Source organism: Micropterus salmoides, unplaced genomic scaffold (genome assembly GCF_014851395.1).
Source record: "Micropterus salmoides isolate LMB-PRFRI ecotype aquatic unplaced genomic scaffold, ASM1485139v1 Ms_hic_scaffold_2872, whole genome shotgun sequence".
NCBI classification, from domain to species: Eukaryota; Metazoa; Chordata; class Actinopteri; order Centrarchiformes; family Centrarchidae; genus Micropterus; species Micropterus salmoides.
In genome coordinates, this window is record NW_024042120.1 from 1 (window position 1) to 21,895 (window position 21,895).

The 21,895-nt window shown below is 38.8% G+C and overlaps 1 protein-coding gene, 1 long non-coding RNA gene and 1 pseudogene across 2 annotated transcripts; 1 reads left to right on the top strand and 2 right to left on the bottom strand.

The window, feature by feature from the left end:
• Positions 1 to 15: 15 nt before the first annotated feature.
• On the bottom strand, positions 16 to 3,746 carry LOC119882058 (annotated as a pseudogene).
• Positions 3,747 to 12,830: 9,084 nt separating this feature from the next.
• On the top strand, positions 12,831 to 14,622 carry LOC119882060. The gene is made up of 3 exons (XR_005440450.1): positions 12,831 to 13,064; positions 13,195 to 13,261; positions 14,161 to 14,622. It is a non-coding gene; the product is annotated as an uncharacterized LOC119882060 (long non-coding RNA).
• Positions 14,623 to 18,472: 3,850 nt separating this feature from the next.
• Positions 18,473 to 20,585, bottom strand: LOC119882059 (fibroblast growth factor 7-like; the record flags this gene model as incomplete). The annotated part of the gene is given in 3 exon segments (XM_038692076.1): positions 18,473 to 20,318; positions 20,480 to 20,559; positions 20,562 to 20,585. Coding segments are annotated over 3 exon segments (320 nt in total), but the record flags the coding sequence as incomplete, so codon positions are not given.
• Positions 20,586 to 21,895: the final 1,310 nt, after the last annotated feature.

Consider the following 21,895-nt stretch of genomic DNA (forward strand, 5'->3'; position numbering starts at 1 on the left):
TCTGGGGTCCCTGACTTTGGGTTCTCGCAGTGTGTGTGGCGTCTTGAACTTCTCACTTTTGACCCTCTTTATGCAGGGTTCATCAAAGGAGTAAAGTGACCTGCTGTGACTCCAGTCATGTAAACATTGCATCATGTCTTGAACTGAGACAGCCCCTGGACCAGGGAACACCAACACCACCTGGAGAGACAACAGTCTTATTGGAACACCTTCATACAAACCAATACTAGAATACATGATTTAAGGCTAAATTTAGGCAGTACTGAAACTGAGTTAAATAGGAGCAAAATACAGACAAAACTATAATAATTCAACAATTGAGTAAAGTAGATGAGCATGCAAAGTAAAACTGTCAAAACCAATAAACATACATGGCTTGTGCACTAAAGCCACTGTAATTCTATAAGTCAAGTCAAATTACAGTATCTGTTTATTCTTAATATGACTAGACATGAAATGAAACATGCCATGCATGAAATATGAGTATCAGCAACTGACCAGACTTTCCAAATTTATTTCAGATACCACATTTTTCTATTAGAAAGCTGTATACAGTATGGATCAATCTAAAATGAGTTCTACTACAACAAATACAGGAATATATAATGGACAAAAAGAGGCATTTACTTCAATAACAATTTAGTGCATAGTAAAAGTATCAACATTGCTCAAAAGCAGCTGCTTGCATTAAAAAATTAACATAAATAAAGTCAGTTGCAATGACAATTCAGGTTTGGGGGAAAAGGGGATTCTGGAGAAATCCAATACCATAAAGAGTGAATAACTACATAGAAAGTAATGTAATTAACATTAGCCAAGTTGTGGGTTAGCATACTGTTGTTACAGCTGCTGCTGCGAAGCTAACATATAAAGAGGACAAGACTGTTCCAGAGTCGGCACAAAAGCTCCGAACATCAATACTCATAGCTCTCCTGCTACAATAGCTAACATCACAACAACAGCTTGGCAAACTAGAAAGTAAACTGAATGTCTGTGGGCAAGTCTATTAATGTTACCTGACACACACTGTATAGTGTGTGTGTGGTTGTTTGATGTGCAAGCAGCAAATTTGCTACATTACACAAGTTCTCAGCTGTTTTTTTGTCTATAACAAATAAGCTATCTATACACTTATTTGCCTGATCATAAATAAAAATACAACAGTAAAGCTTAGAAATTGAAGTTTCTCTTTCACTGAACTAATTGCCTTGTTAACTCATCATAAAACCAACAAAAAACTAACCAAAATCATTGTGGTTAGTATTACCACTGTTCCAACAATCACCAACTCTGGTTTTGCCAAATTACACCTTTAATAATTTTATATCTATCTATCTATCTCTATCTATCTATTTTTTCTGGCTCTACACCCTGTCTGTCTGGTGCCTCCCTATCGCTCCTCTTTGTTTTGTTTCTCTCCTTTCCCTGCCTGAATCCTCCTTGTCATCCCCGGAGTCAGAGTCCTGTTTGGAGCTGCTGTAAATCTCCTTGGCACTGTATTCCCTGTCATTAAACTGGCCTCTGTCTGTCTCAGAGGCTGTGTGGTCCGGCCATGTTCTCTGGGTGGCTAAATAGCTAACAAATGGCAGTTAGCGGCAGTCTGTCCTGATGGAGATATGCTGCAAGAGGAGAGTGGACAAGTGGAGTGTAGTCTCAATTCTTACACACTGCACCTTTAAACTGATGGGCTCCTGTAATTTCTTATTGTAGCATACCAATTTGTACTGACTTAATTGTGACATTGGCCAAAACTAACAGGTTTCTTTTAAGGTATTTTAATTAGTTTTTTGATTTATTTTTTGTAGATTCCTCTCTATGTGGAAGCACATAATGCCATATTTTAATTTTTTTTGCCAAACTGTGAATAGTTTATTTTTTCCTTCCTTCTTCCAGCCGCTTTGGCTGTGTATAATTCATATGTGCATAAGTATAAATAAACATTTATTTTTTTTCTCGTTAAGAGGACATTATCTGGAAGATAATGGGCTGATTAATCAATAATGATTAGTTGCAACCAAAAAGTAAACAGCTTTACAATGACACTTAAAGATTTAAATAAACTTCATTCTTTTATGATGAAAACTGACCTTGTCTTTTTCAAAGTCAGGTATGCAGGGGTATGTGTATATCGTGACATCACTGGGTGCGAGAATCTTGGCATGGATTGCAGTGCTCTTGCCATCTGTCTCATTGGGATGCTTGATGATGTCTATTTTCACGGGAAGCTGGGCACAACATACAATATGAAGAGTCAGGTCCTGAAGATACTTCAACCATACCATATGCAACATTTCATAGATCTTACATCAAAGACATGACATAACATTTTCCACTATATTAGGATACTATCACATCAACTCCAGAGCTGAAGGCCTCTGTTAAAAAGAACAATCAAGTGAGTCCTAACCTCTGACTGACCTTGATTAAGGGGATTTCTTGCAGAGTGACACCCACTAATGAGCAGCATGTGTAGCAGAAGAACATCCTTGATCCTCCACATTTAGAGCATTTCAACCTGCCCCTCTGCTGCGCTTTCTCCAGCACTGCATGTGATGCCAATATTAGACCTTGGAGAGGCTGTTTGGCAAGCTCATGAGCATCTGATGAATCACTAGAAACAGTTGTTTTGTCACGGAAACTAGGATGGAGACGCTGGTGTTGATCCAGGCTGCTCATGCTTGCTCTTCAAATGTTGACAGACAAGTACAAGCGTGTGGGCCCCACGTTCATAGCTGAACCAGAATGACAAAACAAACCATGCAAATATTAGCAATATTAACAGAAATAATCTAACATTTACATAACTTTATAAAGTGTAGAGTGCAATAATGTGGAAAATCCATTAAACAAGCAAGAAGTTTTTGTCAGACAAATCAGATGAATTGAATTGGGAGATATGGGTATTGTGATATGTTTCTGCTTATATCCACAGTAGCTAAATAATGATCTTTTCTGACCATCACATCAGCTCTTCCTAGTTTAAACATGAAAGCATCCACATACACAAACAAAATACTGGCACATTATAAGTCAAAATATTCTCATATTTGATGTATCGCTATTGGTTAGTTTCATAGACAGCAATGAAGAGAGGAAACAAGGAAATAAGTTTCAAGAGGGAGGGGACTTGTTGCAACATCGCATTAACCTGAAAGATTCAGTCCATTAGCTACAAGACTTTCCACTTGACAAAGCCAATATAAACACTGCTGCTAACTGGCACTAACTAACGTTAACTAGCTTAGGTGCAGAGCGCATTATCTAATGTTAGATGAGAAAGCTAACGTTAATTTAGTGAAGAAATGAAAAGTGAGCTAAACACAAGCAGCATAACTAGCGCTACATACAACTGTAATTCACATTAGCATTGTGTTAATGTTCTTAACAAGAGCACAACATGCAGTTAACATTTTTCTTCATATCTCTCTTTTCATTATCACACTGAAATCTGACGGTAGACAAGTTATATCAGAACCCACGTTGCAGCACAGTCAACATTACCTGATTCAAGCTAAGTTAGATTGTTAGCAAGCTTGATATACGCCAAAACGTCTAACGTCTAACAGCTTCGGCTGCTACTAACAGACACAAGTCACAGTGGCTACGTTAGTTAGATTAACGTAGATAATAGCAAACACAAAATGTTGACTTGCAAGGAATAAAATGTCCACTAGCTAGTCACATAAACAAAATCAGGATAGAAACGTGTCTCCCGGTATGTAGTTAAATGAACTACAACTTCTTCTTCTGCGCCGGAAATACTGCTCCGTACAAAGGAAAGAGTTCTTACCCTGTCTGACTTCACCTGCCGATGGTGTGCTGAATGTAACTAACGAGAAGTACGTCCTGGACTGAGTTAGTTAATTTACCGGACTGTGTTAGCTAGTTAAATACCGTACTGTTACTGTTAATTTACCGGACTGTGTTAGCTAGTTAAATACCGTACTGTTACTGTTAATTTACCGGACTGTGTTAGCTAGTTAAATACCGTACTGTTACTGTTAATTTACCGGACTGTGCTAGCTAGTTAAATACCGTACTGTTACTGTTAAATTACCGGACTGTGTTAGCTAGTTAAATACCGTACTGTTACTGTTAATTTACCGGACTGTGCTAGCTAGTTAAATACCGTACTGTTACTGTTAAATTACCGTACTGGGTTAGCTAGTTAAATAAACCGCGACGTTTAAGCCAGGCTAGGTTAATTGTTGACTTCTGTGCAACGTTAAGTGGTTAGTTATAACGATAAAATTGGCAAACACACAGGGAACTACCGTTCACTTTACTCGGTCAATCAGGTTAACTTACCTAAGATGGTGGTACCGTTAATTAGTTAACGTTAGCTAGGTTAAAGTTAACGTATCTCCCAAGAACATTTCCCATAAAAACATGAATGTTTTGTTTCAAGTGTCAATAAAACTAAAACAATTAAAACATCTCCCCGTTTTTGGACTATTTAAGGAGCTTTCTCTCTGGACCTTTTATAATTTTTGCAGCCCCATCAATATTTCCACTTTTTTCAAAACATGCTTCCCTCCCCACAGAAAATATACTATATTGTTTAATCTATGTTTTTTTAAAGAACCATAGCACAAAATAGACCATTAAGTACATAAAACAGCAATCTGATCTAAGAAGATGGTGCTCTTAAAAGCAAAATTAAAGTTTCACAGATGATATTTCTCCAATATGACTGATCAAAAGAAGAGAGAAAAGAAAAGTAGTCTAAAATATTAGTATGGATTGATATTGTTCAAAGCCAGATGTGCTTGGTGTGATGTAAAACAGATTGTTTTCTATGAGATTTCAAAGATACCTGAGCTGTCACACTTTTTATGAAACTGACAATCGCACGCAGACTTGCATGGCAAACAGATGTTTATCGAATGAGATCTTTCAGTATCTCTGATATTAGAATCCAAACAATCAGAAATCTGCCAAATGTGCTTTGAGAATCATGGCAGTGGAACATAGTTCATCATTATTAGTCATATTAATCATATTAATCGCACCAGGCTTACCTGTCATCTCTGCAGGCGGTGTTCTTTATTTATACTGTCAGACAAATGAAAATATATTTGAAATATGGTCTTTCAACATAGCATTTTATTGATCATTCCCCAAATCCAAAGAGCAACTGTATGACAGCTTCAAGAGATCGGACCTTATGATACATTCTGTACCTGGAATTCTGCTCAGACTGACGTTTTGAACAGTTGCACTGTGTGTTTTTCAGATTTGAAGCCCAGGTTGGCTTGTTCCTACTAGTGCATACATCTGTTCATATATGTTTGAGTATGTCTCAAGATAATCTCCTGAAATCCAGAGTGACTTTTGTTTGGAAGAGTATTAAGTTAAAAAGCTTCTAAACATCCATGCTATATTTGCAAAAGTAAATTGAAAATCCAGCATGCCCTATTCAGAGGTTTTCATCACAAACAGTGGCTTTGTGTTGCAAACCATCCATTATCTTTTTTGAACTGGATACCTCTTTAAATGCTACAAAGGAGAAGTAAATCTCACTTCAGCCCACCCGAATCACAAAAACACATTTTCTCACTTTTCTGTAATGGGATGAAGCCATGGAAATTGTTTTATTTGCAAAGGTTGTGAGACTTCTTCCTTTTGAAAAGTCCAAAACCATGGAGTTGAACAAAATGTTCTTTGTGCTGATCAAAACATTTCAAAAACACAATACCAGCATGTCCTTCCAACAATAATGTCCCTGTTTCACTGGATAACCCACAGACACCACTCTAAATAGTTCTCTCTGGGACTTTATTTGATATAATGTAGTTCCAATCCAGTAACCATAATGTAGCAGCAGGGTTCAACCATTTTGTTAACCAATGCCAGCACTCCTCTTTTAATATAAAAATTGCTGAGACTGCAAGTTTTCAAAACAGGTACTGTATTTGCAAGGCACAAATTCAAATTCAAATTAGCTTTATTGGCATGAATGTGTAACAACAATATTGCCAAAGGCTAACCAGGCTACGGCAAGCGTTGTTACATCAGTAGTTGACGTTACAAATGGCTGTAATAAACAAGACATATGGGTTCAAAACCAGCCGCATGGAACTGATGGCCATTGATCTTAGATAAATGGAGAGAGGTCCTCAGAAATGTGTTTCATCCAGAATATCCAGCAAGACGCCTACAGTTGAAACAGCTGATCAGCCATGAGTTACAATTTCACCATGTCAGAACTTATTCAGCAAAAGTGCTTTCATCTCCCATTTAGCACAAGAACTGTTTTTCGACAAAGGCAAAAACCACGTCAAGTGAAACTTTTTTGCGAAATTAAGGATTTATTCCCGAATTTTGCTGTTTCTATCAACCTTTTTTAATGCGATACTTCAAAATGCGCATTAAAAAACGTTGATGAAAACATTAACGACTCATTATCTCTGATAAGTGATATGGGAAACAAAGCTTTCTGAAGCACCAAATTACTATGAAGCAGTTGTGATGAAAATGGTTCAGTTTCAATGTATTTGTTACAGTCAAATTGGAAACATCTGCTGGCCAATTACATTTGTGTGAATGGATTCAATCTGAGACCATGATCAAACAGATCTGAATGCAAGAGGCCTTACTGCTCTAATTATTGTTATTTTGTTCAATGACGCTTGTTTTATAAAAACAGATCAATTAAAAACAGAGTTTACAGCTTTGTGTTTCAATACAGTAGCAGAATGAGAATCACACCCTGTATTCAAAACCGGTATGACACCTCTCTGATACGATTGGGATGTAACAAGGCAGCGATAGTTCTGCTTTGAAAGGTCGATACTGTGTGGAGTAGTCTGCTTCAAGCACAAACCTCTACCTCTACCGCACACAACCTGTCCTGTCCTGTCCTTTCCTTACTGAAACAAATATGCTTAGTTCAAAACTAGCATTGGAAGAAGGAGTCAATGTGCTACTATATAGGGAACTGTCTAATGTATACGACAGCATGTGTTGTGTTGCATGAGAATATGTGTGAGAGATGTTTTATTTCTGTATTTTGTGTTGTCTTGTAAAGCTGCAGAACAGACAGAGTCCAAAACAAATTTCCCTTAGGGGACAATGAAGTATATCTTATCTTATCTTATCTTATCTTAGTTGTTAATCTAAAGGGCTGACTTAAAAGCAGATGGATTCATGATAAGTGGGAGATGTACTTTACCAAGTGTAAGACAAGTGTGACTCATTTGCTATGAACCTTTTCTGATTTTATCTAAATGTGACCCTAGAGATAACATTACACTTCCTAAACTGAGTGAAAGTAATTTACCACTTCTATATGACGTTGACAGTTGCGGAGAGAAGGCTATTGTCAAACTTACAAATAAAAAATGGTTTGTATCTTTGACACATAGTAGCACCTCAATTTGATGGATGTAAAACTCCAATGAATACTGACACAAACAGATTAGTAACATATGAGCATGATTTAGTGGCTTTTAAACCAAAAATCTAAAGGATGTTCACCCACGATTTTTTTACGATTTTATATCCCCAGCCAGAATATTTAAAAATGTACGGTGTGGGGAGTAGGTGGGGGCAGATGCTTATGTGGTGGCTTGGTATGTGTAGTAGACCTCACATAGTGGCTCTGTTCGAAACAGAAAGCAGTTGCCTCACTGGCTTGCTACCGTGATAGACAGGTGCCTCAGAAGGCATCACTTTCAAGTGAAGGAGTCTCTATGAAAGTAGAGTTAGTTTTGAAAGCCCTCTTAGGGCAGCATTTACAGCAACATGTGATGTCAGCACGCCGTCTTGCATCTCTTCTGGCTGTCAGTCACTAGCGTTAGTGTCAGCATGTTAGCTATTGAACAGGCAAATGGCTATCAGATGCCTCAGAAATCATACTAAACAAACTTGGTTGGTTACAGTCACAAAATGTCAATATTTTTAATTTCAGTTACCAAAATTATTTTGGTATTAGCTACCCTGATGACTAATTATATGTATTCTGTGGGTGGGGTCAGCTAGTATTCCACTTTTATGTTAGGTGCGGCAACTGCTACCATAGTTGGGTCAATGAATGAAATATACAGCCTTGGTTATTTTGTCATGGCTAGGAAGTTTCCATTAAATTCAACTTCAACTCCAAGGAGATGCGTACACACTAGTTTGGAGCAACAAAAGGTTTTTTTGCCCACAATATGTGTATTCTTGGAAAAATCACCTGTATTAACATAATACACCAACAAGAATTTATGTGGTTAGGTGTACAGCGCAATAAATATTAAGTACGGTGCTTTTAAAAGGTACAGTGTGTAAGGATTGAGACTACTCTTCACCTGTCGGATTCAGAGTCTAAAAATGTAGGGGGCATCTTGTAGGGATGGGAATCGCTACTCGATACCATCATGGTATTGACCGAAACAGCCCAGTATCGTGTAGAATCGAAACGTCTCTAGTCAAACCAGTATTTCAATCGATACTTTTTGTAACCAGATTGCGGCAAAAAATTACTATTTGTATGGTTTTGCTTGCAGCCAAATACGCAAGCAAAACACAGAAAGTCCACACATGATTTTAACAGCTGCTCACCTTCGGCTGCGGTCTCAGGCATGTTCGTCTCTGTTGCAAGTTTATCACCACAAGCTTGGCTTTTGTTGGTTTCATCTTCTGGTATCATTTAACACTTCTCTGTACATTTTTGTTTGCTATTCACATTACTTGTCACTGATTGATCACTGCGCTCCATCACATCAATTAAAGAGGTGGTATTATGCTCATTTTCAGGTTCAAAATCTTAATTAGGGGTTGTACCAGAACAGGTTTACATGGTTTAATTTTCAAAAAACACCATATTTTTCTCATACTGCACATTGCTGCAGCTCCTCTTTTCACCTTATGTGTTGTACGCTCTGCTCTTGAGCTACAGAGTGACGCATCTTACTTGTATAAAATCTTTGTTGGGAGTTGCACATGCGCAGTTCCCAGGTAAGGACTACTAGCCAATCAGAAGCAGAGAAGGGCGGGTCGTAAGAAACAAGGTAGTGTGATCCAAACCAAAGCCGCTTCAGATTGCGACCGTAACCTAGCAGATGGTATAAGTTACTCAAGTCCACAACATCATTGTTCCACATCTTACCATCAGGACTAAACATTGAACTGTTGCCAGTGATCTGACGATCTATGCTGCCTTGACGAAAAATGCTACCATAGCGAAAATCAATAGACTCGACTCTACTCGGCCCTGCTCTGTTTTCCATTGCAGACAGTACCCAGAGATAGTACGTAGCTTGTTGTCATAGCGACGCCACACACAACTGCCGCGACGTAATGTTCAATGCGACACACACACCAGCTCTTAAAATATATCTACGGTTAAAATGTTTCAATATTACTCAGAATATAAAGACAGATAAGCGGTATGAAAACCTTCCAGCTGTGTTTTCCTCTGCCGTTGTTGCTGCAGCGGTCTGTGTGACGGCGGGAGCAGAGGGCTCTGTGAGCGGACTTAAAAGCAGATGGATTCATGATAAGTGGGAGATGTACTTTACCAAGTGTAAGACAAGTGTGACTCATTTGCTATGAACCTTTTCTGATTTTATCTAAATGTGACCCTAGAGATAACATTACACTTCCTAAACTGAGTGAAAGTAATTTACCACTTCTATATGACGTTGACAGTTGCGGAGAGAAGGCTATTGTCAAACTTACAAATAAAAATGGTTTGTATCTTTGACACATAGTAGCACCTCAATTTGATGGATGTAAAACTCCAATGAATACTGACACAAACAGATTAGTAACATATGAGCATGATTTAGTGGCTTTTAAACCAAAAATCTAAAGGATGTTCACCCACGATTTTTTTACGATTTTATATCCCCAGCCAGAATATTTAAAAATGTACGGTGTGGGGAGTAGGTGGGGGCAGATGCTTATGTGGTGGCTTGGTATGTGTAGTAGACCTCACATAGTGGCTCTGTTCGAAACAGAAAGCAGTTGCCTCACTGGCTTGCTACCGTGATAGACAGGTGCCTCAGAAGGCATCACTTTCAAGTGAAGGAGTCTCTATGAAAGTAGAGTTAGTTTTGAAAGCCCTCTTAGGGCAGCATTTACAGCAACATGTGATGTCAGCACGCCGTCTTGCATCTCTTCTGGCTGTCAGTCACTAGCGTTAGTGTCAGCATGTTAGCTATTGAACAGGCAAATGGCTATCAGATGCCTCAGAAATCATACTAAACAAACTTGGTTGGTTACAGTCACAAAATGTCAATATTTTTAATTTCAGTTACCAAAATTATTTTGGTATTAGCTACCCTGATGACTAATTATATGTATTCTGTGGGTGGGGTCAGCTAGTATTCCACTTTTATGTTAGGTGCGGCAACTGCTACCATAGTTGGGTCAATGAATGAAATATACAGCCTTGGTTATTTTGTCATGGCTAGGAAGTTTCCATTAAATTCAACTTCAACTCCAAGGAGATGCGTACACACTAGTTTGGAGCAACAAAAGGTTTTTTTGCCCACAATATGTGTATTCTTGGAAAAATCACCTGTATTAACATAATACACCAACAAGAATTTATGTGGTTAGGTGTACAGCGCAATAAATATTAAGTACGGTGCTTTTAAAAGGTACAGTGTGTAAGGATTGAGACTACTCTTCACCTGTCGGATTCAGAGTCTAAAAATGTAGGGGGCATCTTGTAGGGATGGGAATCGCTACTCGATACCATCATGGTATTGACCGAAACAGCCCAGTATCGTGTAGAATCGAAACGTCTCTAGTCAAACCAGTATTTCAATCGATACTTTTTGTAACCAGATTGCGGCAAAAAATTACTATTTGTATGGTTTTGCTTGCAGCCAAATACGCAAGCAAAACACAGAAAGTCCACACATGATTTTAACAGCTGCTCACCTTCGGCTGCGGTCTCAGGCATGTTCGTCTCTGTTGCAAGTTTATCACCACAAGCTTGGCTTTTGTTGGTTTCATCTTCTGGTATCATTTAACACTTCTCTGTACATTTTTGTTTGCTATTCACATTACTTGTCACTGATTGATCACTGCGCTCCATCACATCAATTAAAGAGGTGGTATTATGCTCATTTTCAGGTTCAAAATCTTAATTAGGGGTTGTACCAGAACAGGTTTACATGGTTTAATTTTCAAAAAACACCATATTTTTCTCATACTGCACATTGCTGCAGCTCCTCTTTTCACCTTATGTGTTGTACGCTCTGCTCTTGAGCTACAGAGTGACGCATCTTACTTGTATAAAATCTTTGTTGGGAGTTGCACATGCGCAGTTCCCAGGTAAGGACTACTAGCCAATCAGAAGCAGAGAAGGGCGGGTCGTAAGAAACAAGGTAGTGTGATCCAAACCAAAGCCGCTTCAGATTGCGACCGTAACCTAGCAGATGGTATAAGTTACTCAAGTCCACAACATCATTGTTCCACATCTTACCATCAGGACTAAACATTGAACTGTTGCCAGTGATCTGACGATCTATGCTGCCTTGACGAAAAATGCTACCATAGCGAAAATCAATAGACTCGACTCTACTCGGCCCTGCTCTGTTTTCCATTGCAGACAGTACCCAGAGATAGTACGTAGCTTGTTGTCATAGCGACGCCACACACAACTGCCGCGACGTAATGTTCAATGCGACACACACACCAGCTCTTAAAATATATCTACGGTTAAAATGTTTCAATATTACTCAGAATATAAAGACAGATAAGCGGTATGAAAACCTTCCAGCTGTGTTTTCCTCTGCCGTTGTTGCTGCAGCGGTCTGTGTGACGGCGGGAGCAGAGGGCTCTGTGAGCGGGCGGCTGGCCGGCCTCACACGCTCCTCCCGTGGGTTGGCACAGGCTTGGCAAGCCTTATGATGCCTTTTCATTGTGATGTCACAAGTAGAGGAAGTGAAGGTCTGGATTACAAACGAACTGTTTTCAAGCAGTTCAGAGCAGAGCTTTCTGTGGGAGATGGGAACTCCCTTTGGACTGGACTTTGGGCCTTTTCACTTTGCAAACCTGTTACATGCACAAACAATATACATAACTCAATAAAGGAGAGGGAAAAAGCCAAAAAGCATAATACCACCTCTTTAAACGCTTTTGCGGCGCTGCAGCTGTGGCTGCTTCAGGTGTAGTCGGTTTGATTGGCTGGACGTGGAGCCTCTCTTTTCCTCTGTTTGCTTCTTTAGAGTCTTTAGTGTAGTTTAGTGACTTGTTTTAACCGACTCATTACTGGTTTTATACTTGTTACTGTCGTATTTGGAGGAGGTTTGCAACTCGCCAATAAAGGAAAAAGCACTCGCGGAGATCTTTCACTACAGTTTATTGATCAAAATTTAACAAAATCATTTTCTGTTGTTTACTTTCATCAAATGTATATTCGTTTCCCGCTACTAATTTGGTCACTGAACTATTTCTCTCTCTTATTCAAATATAAAAAAACTCGCAATCTGTTGTCTTTCTCCCTATAATACTACCCATGAGGATGACCTGAGGAGGATACAATTTCCCAATACTTTTATATACTTTTATATATTATTTATTTGAAACAAGAAAAAAACAAAGATAACCTTGCTTGTCCATAACAACAATAAAAATAATAATAGGCTACCAATCAACTACTATGGTTTCAACAGGTGTCATTTTACGCAAGGTATTGAATAAATAAATAATATGTAAAATATAAGTACTCTATTAGTATCAATATCACTTTAAGGGTACTGGTTTTGGTATCAGTATCATAAAATTTTAAATGATACCCAAACCTAGCATCTTGTCACATTTCAGGATATAACTGCTGCTAACTGCCATAAGCTAGTTAGCTCAGTTAGCCATGCAGCTGACTTAGCGGTCCTATTAGCTGACTGAGCCCATACTGGAGGCAGGCGAGCATGCAATGGAACCGGGCTCAGCAGCAGACTTTATAGGGATTACGGCCGGGCCAAACAGCCTCAGAGACAGACAGAGTCCAGTTTGACAAGTGGCCAGTTTGACAAATACAGTGGCTCCAACCAAGACTCTTGACTCTGGGCGGGAACAGGAGAGGAGTGAGAGGGTGCCCGGACATCAGAAAGGCAGCCACAGTGTGTAGAGACAGAATATATTCAAATGTAACTTTGTGAATTAAGGGTTTTGTTGTGGTGACAGCCCGGCTGACGGTGAGTGTCCTGGTTTTTTCTTGGTCTGTGTCCATTCTGTCCTGATCCCTAACAGGTTTATTTCGACCAAACCAGAGATGGTGATTGTTGGAACACTGGAAAGACTAACCAAGAAGCTTTTGGTGAGTTTATTTTGTTTCTGTTGAGTTTAAATGATGTGTGTTTTACAAATTGTTAACAAGGCAATAGTAGTTCACAATATTTAGTTAATAATAGATAAGAAAAATAGGTGTAAGAAGATTTCCTTTATTGACATCTTGTGATTTTTTTTTGTTTATTTATTAGACTAAAAAAGCTATCTAAGCATCATCAGCTGAAACGCGGAACACTGATTGCCGCCATAGACAATGTTAATGATTTCACTAGATGCGCCACAGCGGGTTTCAGAAGCCTTCCAGAAGTGACTGTCCGCGGAGAATACACGGTTGGTTTAATTAAAATCAGACACAAAAATAGCATAGAGAATCCGGTCAATTTTCAAAATTAAAAACCCTGGGAAGGTAAAATGCTTCTCTCTTGAAAAGCTTCTGGTGGGATGTGAAGTAGTGCAGAGGGTGAAATAAAACCACATTGCAGCCATAACACGACCGTGCCCGATGGAATCCAGCTGTAAGACTTTTGTTTGTGTTAACAATAAACCAATCATCCCATGTAAGCCACTACATACTGGTACATGCGACCAGCAACAGTAATAAATGGATTCATTTAGGATGTTCATCTTTAAAATGATCATATCTACTTTGGTCTATTAAGAAAGTACAATTTGACTGCTAAAGTGTTATTTACTTCATTTTGATTTTTGTTTTTTGTTTTAAGTTTTACTTGGTGGTCCGCAGTAATTTCCTAATGTTCCATAGTTAAAATGGCCTTTGAAAGCCAGCAGTGCCAGATGTCTTTTTTTACTTCAATGTCATGGTAGAGTAATGAATAAATGAGTAGTCTTTCAAGTCTTAAAAGTTGTAGGTGATTAAAAATGATTTTAATCATAACTTTATATCTCTCTGTGTGGATTTACTGTCAGGGAAAGTGCGATGTTGTGGTGAGTTGCTGAAGGTCCCGGCCCTCTTTCACAATGACCTGCTGTTCCAGGGGGTTCCGTACTAAGGTCTGCAAACATAGAATTTCCCTCGTTGCATAACAATTTCCTCTGGGGAAATGAAAGTTTACAGCCCTGAAATGCATCAAGTTCAACTGCGTGTTCCCCCTCCCCCTGAGGACCTCCCCTTTCTCCCGCTGCGCCAAGACCACCTTTCCACATCGCACGAGACTTTCAAGCCTCTCTCTCTGTTTATTTTCACTTGACTTACTTTGTCATCCTCTCCTTTCTGGTTGTCTCACTCCATCCTCCCCTGCAGTGCTCTTCACAGCCAGTGACTTTGACCTTGTCTACACATCCTGTTTACAATATGGGACACATGTTTTTTGTGTTCATGCCCCCACACAATGCAAATATAACACTGCTGTTCTAAAACATTGCCATGAATAGTAAATCATTGTCAAAGAGTCATTATTCATCCCATGAGGTCCATCAAACTACACAGTAGCCCTTTAGCTGCTTATTTGAACAAAGGAAATGAAGTATAGAGATGAACAAACAATACTAACAATGTAATGTAATTTGTAAAAGTGTACTTTTGCTGTGGTTTAAAACCACAGCAGACCACTATTGATGTTCTATCAGCTAATATAGAATTTTTGATTCCATTATTATTAACCTTTACATTTGACCCAAAGTTATGATTCAATCTGCTAAGCGATTACAGATATGTAATTATTAAGACAAAATAACAACTGTTTTGCAAACAAAACATGCTGTTGAAACAATCTACTTGCATACGTTCAGTGATGACATTACAAGGTGATATTTTTTACTGTAAAGACACTGTCAAGACGCTGCCAAGAGTACAGCTGGTTTCATAATTTTGAGTTTTGATAACTAATGAACAGCAGATGAAGAAAAGTGCACGGGAATCCCACATGTTGTAAGAAGAAAAAGTATTACAATGATTTGTGATTTCAGGAGCATTTTATTAAACAAAATATGTTCGTCTGGGAATACCATGTAAGTATAATTTATATGTCTGGCGTTCCTGGGTTACGTCTTGACAATTTGCCCTCATTCTCATTGGCTTCAGCCCCTCTTCGTCCTGCTGGGAGTACACAGCCTTGAGTCTGAAATGTGTTTACATTTTGAGCATGTTACAAATTATCTGCTAAGACTAACTTTGCGTGACTTGGCAGAAGCCTTCACCTTACTCAGATGTTGTTTGGGTCAAATGTATTTTAGGGGTTGGCTCTCAATTTGACTGTTTTTATCTGACAGGGGGTTCTCCAAGCCAGATGTGAACCCATGCAAAAGGTAAAGCTGGTGCTCTGTGTTGGGGGGTAGAGGGGGGTGTGCCTGCATGTGTTCATACGTATTTATGTGAGTAATCTCACAACTGTGGCAAGCAGGGTAGCAGGAATACAGGGGAAAGACCCAGTGCAGACTATTGAGGCATATGAGATGGGAGACAGGCAAGGGTCAAAACCATAAGGCTGTCCAACACAGTCAAAGAAATACAATAAGAAGCAGACAGGAATCCAAAGTCCCATAACAGGCAAAAGGTCAAAGGAAAAGTTCAAACACACAGGTCTGGCAGGCAGAAATAGGTTCCAGACACAGGTCTCAGGTAAACAGATTACAGGTACAGATGCAATAGAGCTAAGACATGAAGCACAAAGTAACATAACATACAATCTGGCAAGGAAAAAAAGGAGGTGAACTTGTATATCTGATGAGTGGCTGTTGAGAGAAGAAATTGCAGGTGAGGGGTGGCTACAGTAGGCCAGGGAACTGAAGGGCTGATAAGAGAAGTGGGAATAGGTATACAGATGGTTCGGGCAGCCAGGTGATGGGGAAAGGAGGGAAAGTTTGAGGGCATCTGATGGACAGCTGATGGAGTCGTGGCTAGAGACAGGGACAGATAGAGATAATAATGCAGAGGGCTATGGATGAGAGTGTGTGGCTGCAGGATAGGACCGAGAAGCAAACTCTGACACGTAGGGTGTAGGCACCCTGTCAATATGTCTGCGATATTTTTCTGCACCGAACAGACTGCATTCATACTCAATACAAACAAATTAATGGAATTAATATAACATTTGACAATGTGTATTTTTATTTGCCATCATAAATGAATAGATTTATCCTCTTGTTGTATTACCACATCTCATTGTCCCTGATCAGATTGATTGATCTTATTCATGTAAATCATGCATTGAGAATTATCCAAGGATGCTAATGTTTTCTCAAATGTTTCTTTCCAATGTGTATTCAATCTTTTTAAAGACAACATTATCAGATTTGAATATGCTATCATTAAATCAGCTAAGCTGTAAAATGGACTGCTTAATATTTCCAGAGGATTGCTGTAATATCAGAGTTTAAGACAGTGTAGTTACTCAGTGTGTGATACATTTTATCTACAGGAATTATAGATTTAGAGGCTGAAACTTTTATCAAATAATATTTGAAGATTAGGTTAGGTCTAGGCAGTTAGCACTGTTGCCTCACAGCAAGAAGGTCATGGGTTCAAACCCCGGCCTTTCTGTGTGGAGTTTGCAGGTTCTCTCCGTGTGCTCCAGCTTCCTCCCACCATCCAAAGACATGCAGGCTAGGTTAATTGGTGGCACCAAAACATCCTCTTTTCACCCTGTGTGTTGTACGCTCCACTCTTGAGCTACAGAGGGATGCATCTTCCTTGTACAAAATCTTTGTTGGGAGTTGCACACGCGCAGTTCCCAGGTAAGGACTACTAGCCAATCAGAAGTGTGATCCAAATCAAAGCCGCTTCAGACTGCGACCGTAACAGATGGTATAAGTTACTCACAAGTTCACAACCACACAACATCATTGTTCCATATTTTACCATAAACCACTGTAAAAATCACCATATTTCAACTCAATTTTACATAAAATTTGGACAAACAATTTGAACGTTTGCTCAGTAACTTTCACATCAGGTGTAACATTAGCATTATAGTTTTAACTTTAGCTGTGTTAGCCAACGTTTACAACAACTCCGCACTTGAACAGTCTGTGAAGTTACATTGCCGTGTTTATTTTAAATATAATTCACAACCAATAAAGCATACTTACAGGTTGTGATTGTGAATTTCCAGGCCCAAACAGAGTTGGAGTTGCATCGTCTTTTAGGACTAAACGTCGAACTGTTGCCGGTGTTCTGACGATCTATGCTGCCTTGCCGAAAAATACTACCATAGCGCAAATCGATAGCCTCGACTCTTCTCGGCCCTGCTCTGTTTTCCATTGCAGTACCCAGAGATAGTACGTAGCTTGTCGTCATAGCAACGCCACACTCAACTGCCGCGACGTAATGTTCAATGCGACACACACACCAGCGATCCACACAGCTTTCTCTTTTTTAAGTTAAAACGTTTCAACATTCCTCAGAATGTAAAGACAGATAAGCGGTATGAAAACCTTCCAGCTGTATTTTCCTCTGCCGTTGTTGCTGCAGTGGTCTGTGTGACGGTGGGAGCAGAGGGCTCTGTGAACGGGCGGCTGGCCGGCCTCACACGCTCCTCTCGCGGGTTGGCACAGGCTTCCCCCGCAGCCACTTGCAGAGCTCCTCAACTCCGAAAATATTCAAGCACATTTTTGTTCCGCATCACTTCTCATAAAACTGTCAATATTCAAAATCTACACAGCTGATTTCTCACCTCAAAAATTCTCAGAAGTGGATTTAGTGATGAAATTACATACGAAAACAGTAAAATATAAAATTTTCTGTTGGTGGCCACTGTCAGGCGCACACAATGATGATGCAGTGAATAGAGAATATTCTCTCTGACCAATCAGCAGTCTGTTGTGTTTTCACGTTACATTTTAGTTTCCCTCAGCTCGCTTGGAACCTCGACGGAGGTGATACAAAAAAAACATTTCTACAATGGAAACCCAAACAAAGGCGAGTGAAGGGCCTCCGCTCAGACTAGCTTGGTTTGAGGGCGTGCCTGACCCTGCTAGCCGCTTGACAAGCTTTCTGACGCGATTTCATTGTGACGTCACAAGTAAAGGAAGTGAAGGGCTGGACTACAAACTAAGCAGAGCAGAGCTTTCTGTGGGAGATGGGAACTCCCTTTGGGCTGGACTTTGGGCTTTTTCACTTTGCAAACCTGTTACATGCACCAAAAAGATATATAACTCAATAAAGGAGAGGGAAAAAGCCAAAAAGCATAATACCACCTCTTTATAAACTTATGATTGAATAACAAGGTCAACATTCTTAGTAATGGTTGGCATGCACATAGTAAAAAAACTTTATCAAAAATATTTCTCAAATTTGATTTATTGAGTTTTCGAGTGTGTGTTGATTTTTTTAATCACAGTGTGTCAGCAGAGTACAATTCTCTCTTCATCTTAAGCCACAACTTGTTGCTCAGCTTCGTAGTTTCATGTGTGTCAGAATAAAGGCACGGTTCATATGCAGACTTTCTTCCTGAAGTTGCATGAAGCAGTATTTCTCACAATCGAATGATTTCCAATAATGTGAAATCGTTGCTAGTACTGCCAAATCCATTAAGAATTAACACTGCTCACACGTTACCAGACGTCTGGTGTGAAATAATGGCTTGCTGACATGCAGAGTGGTACATTTTGCAAGTCAAAGAGTTTCATATTTTTCTAAAAAACTGTCAGACCAAAGAAGGAAAAAGTTCTTGTGATTATTAGAAAAATGACACAAAAGATAACTGTTGCTTTCTTTCTACTGGATGTGTAAGAAGGCAGTTTCTTGTTAATATGTTAGCCTAAAGAACTTCATGAAATAGTTCCTGTGAGTTTGTTTTGGAGTATTTCATACCCCTAGTGATCAAATAACCCATTATTGCAGTCTTTAATACTATACTTCAACAGTTGCACATTCTATGATCCAGGTAGAACAATGCACATTGTAAGGGAAATGGACACTCATCTGTTTTATAAAACAAATAACTTACAAACATGAATGACAATGCACTGTAATGTTCTCCAGTATTGGGAAATTGCAGTGGTAGCATGTAGAGTTGGCCTTTGAGATTGCAATGAGTGTTTGATTAGGTGTTGTCAAAATAAATGGAGCTTCTGGTACATTTTTGTCATATTCATGCTTACTAAAAATGGGAATGTCTTAACACAAACTAAAAAAATCTCCCTATAAATAAATATGTGCTCTTTTAGTGAAGAGACTGCATGGCATGCACATTTATTATGTTGTTCACTTTGTATTTTAATCTGGATGTATTTTCAGCAGCAACAGAATATTTTAGCATTTCAAAATCACACCTTGATAATTAAGAGGGAACATTTACAATGCACTTGAACAGAGGTTTCAATGCAAGAAGGACAGACAGATCAAAACAGATGATTCACAGGTCATACACACTTTAGTTTTACTGAACATGCTATTGTAATTCATTGTGCCTCAGTTATGTGTGCTCTGGACAATTGTACCATTAAAAAAGACAAGTCCAGCTTGCTTCAGCACATCTTTGTCAAGCCAAATCTCTATTCTGGACCTTTCTGTTGATCATACAGGTCTCCTCATCTGGATGGGTGTCATCTTTGGAAAAGGATACAGTCCCGACTGTGTGTAATACACTTTACTGTTTTATAAGAAAATACTTAACTGTTTTATAAGTAAATATAATATTTAACTTAAAATAATAAGAATATTGAGTAGACTTTTTGTTGGTTTTACAGTCTGTGCACCAGGTGAAGCTATTTCAAATATTTCAGTATTGTTTCAGAATCTTATTTGAGGATGTTTGGAGTAGTTTAATGTGCCCATCTGAAATTATGAACATAACATAATAAATCTACACATGGAGAGTGGAGCATCATGTTGGTAATGTGTTTATATGTCTCTGTTAACATATATAATATGTGATTGAAATGATACACAATTTGCGACCCATGGTTTTTTAGTCCACCCTCCTTTCCTCCTCTCTGCACTTCATAGGGATAAAGTGGGATGCTATGTGCTCCCTCCTGGTCTTCTTCCCTCGCACTGGTTTTCCCTTCTGAGACAAGGCTATGAACATTTCTTTGCCGTTATTAGTCCTCTTTACAGAGGAGTAAGCATTGAAGTAGTTTTCTAGGAAAACCTCCTTGAAGTTGCAGGTTTCATTGTAGATCCTCTGTAAAGGATAAGACAAACATCACAGCATTAATACATTCCAATCTGCTGTTAGTTCTTGATCTTAATTATTCAAATTCATATTTAGCAAAAAATTCTAAAAGTGCTTGACTGTGGCTGAGCTGACAGTGTATGACTTTTCTCACTGAGGAAAAATATTACCTTGCCTTGCAGATGTCCAGTCCTGTTCATAGAGATATAATACTGACTCTTCACGCCTTTGATAGCCAGTATGCCCCCTCAGACACTGTCCTGATCTCCAGGATACCTGCCGACAATCACACATTTAGGAAAATGAGACATATTACAGGACAGATAAGACACTATTGCCACCCAGCCTTCAGTCCAGCTCCACATTGCTCTCAACATTTATCTTCATTAACAAATGGGTTGGACATTCCTGTGGTTAATCATCTGGTTTCTCTGGCTTAATTCAAGCCTTGTTAACTGGCCTGGGTGGCCATTACACAAACCACAACCTATGCCATAGAACATGTGGGAGACAGATTAGGCCTCTCTCTCCTGGGACTGAGAGAACTATGTCCTTGCATGTGCTTTGCACGCTACATTTTAGAACTGCTCTTCAAATTTGTGGGAGAGTACTTTTTTGGTTTGATATTTTTATTATTTTATTATGCAATATATGTGAACAATATTTGCACTAGTGAGTACAGGATGGTGTTTCACTCATTTGAAACTGAAGGAGCTAATAACCTATCTTGCAAGACTTTAAAATAAAATACATTTTACTTTAATCAACAGATTTGCAGATCACTGACTATTAGTCCAACAGTCATACAGGTATAATTTAAAAAAACTGTTGTCTCAACATAGGAAAAGCTATTATGATATACTGTTTGCCAAGTTATTGTAATTGAAGGTATGATGTTGCTATTGATATATTATATACTGATTGGAAAGTCCAAACCAGTATCAGTAAAACTAAGATGAACACAAAAATGTACATTTCAAGGACGCTGACAAATTGCAGATAATACATTTTTAGGTAAAATAAAAAACCTTGTTGTTCATTTTTACATATTGCAGAAAGTATTTCATTTGACAGAGAGAAAAAATGGCAGAACTCTATTAAAGCTCTTCAGACTGACATAAAGCATGCTGCATTATAGCATTTGATCACAAACAGATGGCAGTCTCCTGATCTTGGAATGCTCTTTGTGCCCTGCTTGCACTTGATATTTTACTTAATATTACTGCCCTTTATGTGCTCATATTTATTTAACCCTACTTTTCTATTCCCCTATTGATTTTTTTATCATGCTTTGACGTGAACATGATCCCAAAGAACACACACTACAAGAGCTGCAAATCTTAATTTGTAAATCCCTTAACATTTAGAGTCAATGGACCATTCATTTCCTAATAAACCGTTTATTTCTCAAGTTGGGATTTCAGCCTGAGTTTATAGCTACGATGAATGTATTTTTATGGAGAAGCATACACCTTATAGCATGTGCTCATAGCGCAGAAGTGCTATTCCCATAATATTACATGTAAAAGCTACAGTTGTTTGGTATACTGTGAAAAGATGGAACACACACACACACACACACACAC